The 9774-nt window shown below is 37.0% G+C and overlaps 1 protein-coding gene across 3 annotated transcripts; it reads left to right on the top strand.

Annotated features, from left to right (window-relative positions):
- Positions 1-258: 258 nt before the first annotated feature.
- Positions 259-8658, top strand: LOC140795038 (nonsense-mediated mRNA decay factor SMG7-like). Of its 3 annotated transcripts, none has more exons than XM_073147398.1 (8): positions 259-386; positions 865-964; positions 2453-3055; positions 3206-3328; positions 4476-4705; positions 4819-6762; positions 6875-7019; positions 8090-8658. In XM_073147398.1, the coding sequence occupies exons 2-6, from the start codon at positions 896-898 to the stop codon at positions 6737-6739; spliced, it is 2946 nt and encodes a 981-aa protein (XP_073003499.1). In that variant the 5' UTR covers positions 259-386; positions 865-895; the 3' UTR covers positions 6740-6762; positions 6875-7019; positions 8090-8658. The 3 variants fall into 3 exon arrangements, with proteins under 3 accessions (XP_073003499.1, XP_073003497.1, XP_073003498.1); XM_073147396.1 differs by having other exon boundaries at positions 6878-7019; XM_073147397.1 differs by having other exon boundaries at positions 360-438; positions 6878-7019.
- The last annotated feature ends 1116 nt before the right edge of the window (positions 8659-9774 follow it).

Raw genomic sequence — 9774 nt, forward strand, 5'->3', positions numbered from 1 at the left:
AGGAAACGATTCCTATCACTTATGATCAGCTGATTACCAAAACTAAACCTCTAATCCTCACAATCGGATCGTCTCCACCCTTAGTTGTAGGAATATCCAGAACATAATACATACCTGGCAGGTCTAGCCGTCTAGATAAATGAGGTATCGACTCACTTGCTGCCACGTAACAATCGAAGGCTAACAGAGCCGTGTCTTGCTGTGGCTCTCTTTATTTCTTATTTTTCTTAATTTTATCCTGGAAAAACTAATTAATATCTATTTATAAAGTCGATAATATCCTGAGAATTATATAATCCGGTCGCCTTTCTCGCACCGGCCTTTCTTATTTGACGTCAAAACGGGCCTCGGAGACTCCCTTCTCCATCTCCCTCTCCTCGTCGAGGGTACGATTTCCTCGTCTCTACCTCCCGCTTGCTTCAATCTTTGATCCGTAGGGTGAGAAATTCGTGATTTTTCCCGATTTTTGCGGTTTTTCTTTTGTTTTCGGGGTCGGATTTGGCGGGATCTGTTGATTTTGGACGCATTCTTGGTTTCGGAAGCGAATGATCGAATTTAGGGTTTGGTTCGGTCGAGTTTCTGGCGGGGTTGGGTGGTGGTGGTGTCGTTAGTGTTTGGATTGGGGTTCGGTGTAAGATCTGTTAGGGATTAGGGTTTCGGATTTGGTAAAGGCTGGATTCTGAGCTTTTTTATTGTTGGGAAAGGGAGAAATAAATGGAATTATTTGAATTTTGTACTTTGCTGTAAATTCGTCGTGTTGATCGATTGTGATTACTATTTTCCTCTTTTGTTTTGAATATTTGGGTGCATGTTCTTGTTTTCGTGATGTATGGATGCATCTTACTGGTGCCTATTTTATTGCAGGAATTCTAGATACCATGCTCTTGATGGATTGATGGCTGTCCCGATGGATAGTTCACTTGCTCCCTCATCTTGGGAGCGTGCCGAACGACTTTACAAGAAGGTATGTTCTTGTTCTAATTTGTTCCCTTGACAATTTGGTCTTTGTTTACATAATAGTTGCTCATGATTTCGGATGCACCTTGTTTCTTTATACTCATGAATTTGTGATAGTTAATATTCAAAGTGGTAAGCTCTCTACTTTGACTTGCTTGGAGATGCAAAACTTATTTCACTCGATTCTTTGTCGTTACTAAAGAGGTAATTTGAGCTTATTTTGTTGTCTTCTCTTATTTTCTTTCTTTCCTTTTTTTTCTTAGCTGGACTATCCAATCAAAAGCTGTTGTAGTTGTAATGGTTAGGCAATTTTAATTATTTTAGTTGTTGATACTTGTTTCTAGTATCTGCTCAGAAACTGACAGGGGTGTGTAAGACTCTTAAGATTGCCTGTTGCATTCCCTTCTTGTTCAGAATATTAATATTTATCATAGTCGCCTTTCAGCTTTTTGTTAAGAATTTTTTTTATGCTTTATTTGTTGATGCCTTGATATTGGAGTCAACTGATCTGAAAATGCTATCGTCTTATGGTCTTATCTTTAGGAATTCCTTGTAAAAAATGGATTTGCTCTGTGGTTTGACATCATGGAAAGAGAGGAAACAGTGGTGTTGGTGTAGGAAGCATTAGCTTTTTATTCCAGATGCAGTAACATGATGCAATGCATCTGTGGACCATTGTGTAGACTAAAGAAAGGATGGCAATACAAACTCAAAAGCAGATACAAGCAAGAAGATTTTATAATTTAATTTTGGTGATGAAATGAACTATAGAACTTTCCATTTGATTGAGCATTGCACTAGAATGTGTTGGTTTAGCTCAGATACTATGTGCGTCTAGTTGTTTTTGTTTTACCCTTTTATATGGTTTACTTACAAGTATCTCATGATGTTGTGGAATTGAAGTTGGTTTTATTTGTATCTGGTTTAGATCTTATTATCATTACGTTCCCATTTATTTTCAATATGTTCCGTTGGTTGCAAATAGATTTTTAAATGATCTTGATTCCAATTCCTTTAGACTTTTCTTTCTTTATCAACGCATATCGTATGGTCATTTGTATTTCTGTACAACCCTGCTATTTGTAATTATGGAATGTGGAGGCAGTAGACTTTAATATGAGATTTTACTGCAGAAAAGTTGACCTACAAAACTTAAGATATTAGTTTATTTAATAAATACTTAAGTAGCACACTGCCAAATGTTAGATATGGCAATTGTGTCCTACAATTTCCTGCTGTGATGGCATCACATTTTTGCAACTTCCTGTTGAACATTGGACAGAAGGATAACTCTTTATCAATAGTAAGGTTTCTTTTGAACTTTGCATTTTCTCTATACATGATGCTTCTCGTTTTCCACAAGTGCCTGCCACCATTGTTCATATAATAAACAATCTTGGTGCCTCAAAGTTTGATCAGGTCTCAAAGGAGGATCTGAGCTTCTTGTTTGCATTGTTTTTTTTTAAACATCTGGTAATAATCATGTTTTCTACAGAATATTGAACTTGAGAATGGTCTGCGAAAGTCAGCACAGATGAAAGTTCCTTCAGACCCTAATATATGGTTTCAGATGCGTGAGAACTATGAGGCCATAGTCCTTGAAGATCATGATTTTTCTGAAAAGCACGAGATAGAATATGTTCTGTGGCAGTTGCACTATAGGAGAATTGAGGAATTCCGGGCACGGATTAATGCCGCACCGCCTGCTGGATCAATTGCTTCACAAGGTGGGAAAAGTAGTGCTAATATGGAGAGGATTAAGAGAATTCGATCTGCCTTTAAAAGCTTCCTTTCAGAAGCAACAGGATTTTATCATGATCTTATACTGAAAATTAGATCAAACTATGGTCTACCTCTGGGCTACTTTTCTGAGGAATCTGATAATCAAATTCTTCCAATGAAAGATGAAAAGAAAATGGCTGAGATGAAGAAGGGGCTTATCTCTTGTCACCGCTGCTTGATATATCTGGGAGACCTTGCCCGTTACAAGGGATTGTATGGAGAAGGTGATTCTGTCAAGCGTGAATATGCTGCTGCTTCTAGCTACTATAAGCAGGCAGCTTCTCTCTGTCCTTCAAGTGGCAATACCCATCACCAGGTTCTCTAATTTCTGAGTCCTTCACATTTTTTATTTGTTTTGCTGTAGTTGTGTCCTGTACTGTGTTAATATGAATGGTCTAAGGGGTACTATTTTATGATTTTGAGTCATGAGTTCTTTTAACATACGAATATGTGCCATGTTTGTCAGCTTGCAATACTAGCATCCTACTTTGGTGACGATCTATTGGCTGTCTACCGCTACTTTCGGAGCTTGGCAGTGGATATTCCTTTTTCAACAGCAAGGGATAACTTGATTATTGCATTTGAGAAGGTACTTCTTTATTGGTGACAACCCATCAGATGTGCTGCTTTGTTGGATCTGCTCTTCTTTTATGGTTGCACAATCTTATAAAGCTTCACGATCTATTGTTCCAACATGAAAATATTACTTTACTGATCTAACACATTATGCCAATACTAAAGTTGTTAGAGCTTGCTCAAGTCTAATTCATATTAATTACAGAATTTTGAGCTTCTCATATACCAAGGAAGCCCTCTATATAAGTATATATGTTAGTTATATTATAGTTAGTTGTGTGCATACTCTAAATGAGTTGTTTTTTACATGGTCCCTGTGGCTGTATATGAATCTTATACATAAGAGATTAAAGGTTGATATCGAAATTGTGAAGTGTTGCCATGCATTATTTCCACTTGTCACCACAGTTATACTATGCTGAAATTTAATGTACTGCTTTTGTACATGATAGCTTCACATAATAGGGGTTCATACAATTCTGTGATCCCTCTTGATTTGTAATTAAATACACAAATCAATTGGTTCCGTCAGGTTAGCGATTGTTGTGTTGTGTCTACTGTCTCCACACAAGGTAATATGATATCTTGAGGGGTTACATATCTTGGATCTCTGACACAAATTGGTGCATATCTAACTTCATAGCGATTACTTATTGATACAACTTCTTTCAAATTTACTATGTTTTGTGTAGTGATTTTTTACTATTAAAAGTTAGCAGCTTTGACATAGTACTTTATAGGTAGGTGTAAGTAGCTCAATTAAAGGTTTGGTGATGGCTTGGGTGCACCTTTCTGGTAAATTTTCCTTGTTTTCTTGCCCTGTCTTTTTTGGAGGTTTCCAGCATGCGACATTTATTTTGACATTAATTGGTAACACTATTAGGATTTTAAAATGTAGCATAACTTGAAAATGCTATTGCTCTCGTAGATGTTGACTGTTTTATTCCTCAGATATTAAGGGAGAAGTCGATCTTGCCCATGTCCTTCCTTTCCGCACATTGAAATCTGGACCTCTTTTTCCTCTGGTTTATACTGGAAATTTATGATCTACTTAAAAATGCTATCGATTTCACATCATTCAGTTGATGATGTTTTGGTTGCTAATACAAGGTCCCCCAATAATCTTTGAGTATTCTGACTTTAGGAATTATTTTATGCAGAATCGTCAAAATTATTCTCAGTTGCCTAGTAATACCAAAGCCCCTGCAGCTAGGATATTGCCCACACGATCAGCTGGAAGGGGTAGAGGAAGAGATGCAAAGGTTCTAGCAAAAGAATTAAAAACAGATGCAACTCCTGTTAAAGAACGAGAACCCACCATTCCTGAAATATTTAAAGCTTTTTCTACTCGATTTGTGCGACTTAATGGCATTCTTTTTACAAGGACCAGGTATTGCTTATATTTTCTCTTCTCCTTTAGTGTTTCCTTTTCAGAGGGGCAAGATATTCTTTCTTGTTGCTTTAATATGTCTTACATGATCATTTATTTATTTATTTAAACAGCTTGGAAACATTTGGAGAAATATTTTCTTCAGTAATCAGTGACCTACATGATCTTGTTTCTTCTGGTCCGGAAGAGGGGCTTAATTTCAGTTCTGATGCTGCCGAAAATGCACTCATCATTGTGAGACTTATAGCCATTCTTATATTCACAGTGCATAATGTGAAGAGGGAGTCAGAAGGTCTGTCATATGCTGAGATACTGCAGCGTACTTTACTTCTTAAGAATGCATTTACAGCTGCCTTTGAGTTTGTTGGACATATACTTAAGAGATGCATAGAGCTACATGACATTGCATCAAGCACCTACTTGCCAGCCATTCTTGTTTACATTGAATGGCTGGCATGTCATCCAGATATTGCAGCAGGTTCTGACATAGAGGAAAATCAATCTAAAGCAAGATCATTCTTCTGGAATCAATGCATATCATTTTTGAACAAGTTAATCCTGACAGGCCTTGCATCTGTTGACGGTGATGATGATGATAACTGCTTTTCTGATATGAGTATGTATGATGAAGGGGAAACTGGCAATAGGCTTGCATTGTGGGAGGACTTTGAATTGAGAGGATTTTTACCTTTAGTGCCAGCACAGGTTATTTTGGACTTTTCAAAGAAGCATGCATTCGAAAGTGGGAGCATCAAAGAAAAAAGTACTCGTGTTCAAAGGATTCTGGCAGCTGGACGGGCTCTTATGAATGTTGTTCAGATTGATCAGCAGAGAATATATTTTGATCCATACTCAAAGAAATTCGTGATGAGCATAGAGCCTCCAGAATTTGAAGCTACGCTTACTGGCATCACTGATATACCTGAGACAAATGGTAATAAGCAAGGATGCCAACTTGATGACAGAATGAACCTTGAGGCAAAACTATCAGCGGCAGCGATTCAGTCAAAGGCACAGCTTTATGTTGAAGGAGAAGAAGATGAAGAAGTTATTGTATTTAAGCCAACTGTTGCTGAGAAGTTTCCCAGCGTAACTACTTCAGTGTCTCCGACGAATGAGTACACACGTCCTGTTCAAGCGTCTGCTGCCAATTGGGCAACCAATGGGACATCGTTTACTACACCTCTGGATAATGGCCATCTGCCAAACATTTTGAATGTGGGTGCAGATCTGCAAACTGTTGTACCCCAACTACCTCCACATTACGCCAGTCCAGAAACGTCAAAATGGCTTCTCGAGCGACAAGCATTCTTATCTGATGGACTGAAGAATTTAAACTTTGGTGACAATGGGCTTCTAGAGCAGGGGTTGCAAAGAGGATTGAATGGTTTGCAGCCTCAGTCGTTTGCACCTCAAATTTCAGCCGCAGTAAATTCAAGTAATACCAGCATGCTGTACAATCAGATTAAAGCTGCTGAAATCGCTACATCATCTGTTCTACATTATGTAGTACCATCAGGTGCAGTGTCTGATGCAACATCTATAAAGTTCACAGCAGCTTTGCCAGCGGCATCGAAGAAAAATCCTGTAAGTCGTCCTGTTAGGCATATTGGACCTCCTCCAGGTTTTAGCCATGTTCCTTCGAAGCAACAGGATGATCCCATTTCAAGCTTAACTACAAAGGACCAGCACCCTCAGGTTGATGATTACAGCTGGTTAGACGGTTACCAACCACCATCAACTAAGGCTGTTGGGATGGATAACTATAAAAATAACATTGGCTACATGTATCCAAATGTTACCGCTGTTAGAAATAATGCAGTTAATGCCACTACTGGCTTCCCTTTTCCTGGTAAACAGGTTTCTGGTGTGCAGACTCATGTGGTTAACGAGAATAAATGGCAAGATTTCCAACTTTTTGAGCAGCTAAAACCATATGCAGAACAACAGCTTCAGCAAGCACATCAGCAAAATGGTCTGTTGCCAGAACAGCAGCCAGCGCAATCTCTTTGGTCTGATCGCTATTTTGTGTGAGAGCTGTACCAAAACGATTACAGGTAAAGATATTAATTGATAGCATGTTTAATGATACATAGCCTTCTAACTTGTCCTTTCTCTTTTGTAAGAACTGAAACTGAGAAAATTTATTGATTGCTGATCTATTTAAAGCAGAGGTTGCTCAGAATTTGTTGCAGTACTGACCTGCAGCCTTGGTGCATATCGAGTTCCGCCCCACTTTTCAGCCCTTTCAATATTATTTTCATTTGGAGCATGAATGGTCTTGGGAGCATTGAAAGTATTACCCTTAAATTTGGTAAGTCTTGGGGCTCCATTTGTTTCATACTGCTGTTCCTCTTTTATTCTATTTTCAGAAAATTAAAACCAATCTTTGAGTGATTGCTGACTCGGGGAAGGATTTTCTAAGCAGTTCACTTACAGGGGTTTAGGCTAGTCAAAGAAATCCTGGCCATTGTGCCTTAAATGCTTAAGATTGGATATGCTGAGAGAGCTATTTATAGTGGCTGGCTAGATTGTATGGACATACAGATAGAAGTTCATAAGCCTCTCTTTCAACTAGTGAAATTTTCTTTATATTTTTGTTTCTAGTTATCTATCAATTCATATTCAAATCTGAAAACAAATGAGACTTGCCCCTCTGTCTACTTTGTCTTCATTTCTGTTTCTTCAGCAAATTCATAATATGCCTTTTTTTTATATGTATGCATATTTTTCTTTCTCCTCTTTAGCCAATTGTTGTAACTTGTGGCAGATGATCTTAATGCGCATTTTGCCTCTATATTTTCTGATGTATTACATTATTTGCTGTTTGCAGTCTGCTGATATGCAGAAAGTAGCTCCTAATTCTCTAACTAGGTCTTCTATTTCCATTTAGTAACTTCAATTCATACTTGTCTGGCTACACAATTGTCTCCAAGATCTCTTTCTAAGACTGTTTTTGTGTCCTGGATTTGCCTGGATGAATATTTATGATGTTCAGTGACCATGTTGCCTCTATGCTGTTTTCTCTTTGTCCTGGCTGATGAGTGATCCTTATATCTATTCAGTTTATAAAATATCTCTATAAAGGAAACTCCCAATAGTATTAGTATATGTCTGCATGATACATTTATTTGAAAAAATATTGAAGAGCTTAGGAAACATTGCTTTGTTAAATTTGTGAAGTTAGCATTTGATATATTTGTATGAAAAGAAATTGAACAGTTGTAGAAAAATGTACTTACAGATCTGCTTTTCTCTTTCGGCTTTTTTCTCTGCTCTGACTTATGCAATTCTAGAGAGTTGGTTTTTTTATTTTCTTACGGAAGTAGGGTGTTCTTATACTTTTCAGATTCTGCTACATATTACTCCAATTTTTATTTGCAGGGTGTACTGGAACTCCTAGACTCGAGGGACAGAAACATCTGTGATTGATGATGCTGAAAAAGTTCTCACTCGTGTGCTTGACCCTGGGGTTTATCGCGATAAGCTTAAATCTTATCTGGGCCAGAATCGAGCTGTAGAGATGCCGTCAATGAGTTGCTCTGTCTCAGTTATTGGTCTTTAGGTAAATCTGCTACAAGGATACTTCTGCTTTGAGTGAGCAATATAAGAGATGTAGAATCTGCTGAAAAGATTCAATCAATTGGAGGAGGCTGCTTGGTGATAATACTCGGATCGAAATGATATGGAATGGAAGAGATTGCAGAAAGAGTTTGGTTTTAGGAAGATAAATACCTTAATATTGTTACTGCTAGTATTGTGAGTGTGGATCTTCCTTTGATAGGGTGGTATCTTGACTCAGTATATGTTTTGGACTTGCACGTACTAAATTGTCAGTGTCAGTGTCTCTTTTATTTGGTGAAGATGGTCAAACTATTTATATTGGTCACTATATCATGTAACCTTGACTTTATGTGTGATTCTATCTTTAATAAGATGCTTCTGTAGTCTAATGGCATGCAGTCTCATTTCTTGGGTTCTTTAAGATTGTAACACAGCAAATTTTTCACGCGGTTTCCATTTCCAATCCTGTTAAGCGCTCCAGCTGTTGTTTTCCACCTTCCTGTTTGCTGCATGCTTCATTCATGGGTGGAAATAGGTGTGTGCTCTAAGCCTCTAAATCATCTTAACTTGGTGACTTTTACATTATTATATATCTGGAATTGGATTTTTTTTCTTCTTTTTTGTTGGTTGGGGGTGGGGGTTTGTTGCAATTGGGTTCTCATATATGTGCTCTTGAAATGTCGTTAATTGTTGTGAGCTTAATGATGGGTGCATTCCACTTGTTCCTGAATGTTCGGAATATGTGCTATTTTGCTCAACTTCCTTCTTTGCAAGTATTGGTTTTATAATTGTGCATGCCTATATTTATTCAGCTGTATTCTTGTCTAAATAGCTGTGTTTATTATCAACGTCATTTTTAGTTTACGGAAAATAAATTATATGATATTATGATGGCATTTATATGGTCATCTCAGTTTCTGGCACTGGTTGATGACTGACTATCCCTGACGTCGCATGTATAAAATGAAGGCTTTTCTGCCTTTTTGACCCAAATAGACCCATTTAAAAAAAATTTAATCGAAATAAAATTTTACTTAAATTTATTATCAAATGAGGTCTAATTCATTATATTCCTAATAAAAATGTTGATTAGTTCAACATATTTTGACTTTAAATTGTCGAAAGATTAGTTAAAAAAATTTATATACATAGAACATTAATCAACTATCCGTTACTAGTTACTAAGTAGAAAGTTGGATCACACTTCTCCTTCCAAAGTTCGATCACACTTCTTCCCCTTTAATTTTTTTTCCTTAGCATATCTTGTAACTTCTATTTTAATTAATAAATAGTTACAATTATTTTATTAAACTATGAATTTTATTTACTTTTTACTTTTTCGTCATTCAAAAAGGTTCTGCACTTGCATTTATATGGTCATCTCAGTAGAAAGTGTATATCTTGCATTTACCTCTTTATTTTCCACAATGTCATATATGTGATGATATTGTCTTTGTATATATATATATCTTCCTCTTCATTACTAATACCTTTCTCCATATCAT

Source organism: Typha latifolia, chromosome 9 (genome assembly GCF_019914945.1).
Source record: "Typha latifolia isolate L0001 chromosome 9, TyphaL0001v2, whole genome shotgun sequence".
Classification (NCBI taxonomy): Eukaryota; Viridiplantae; Streptophyta; class Magnoliopsida; order Poales; family Typhaceae; genus Typha; species Typha latifolia.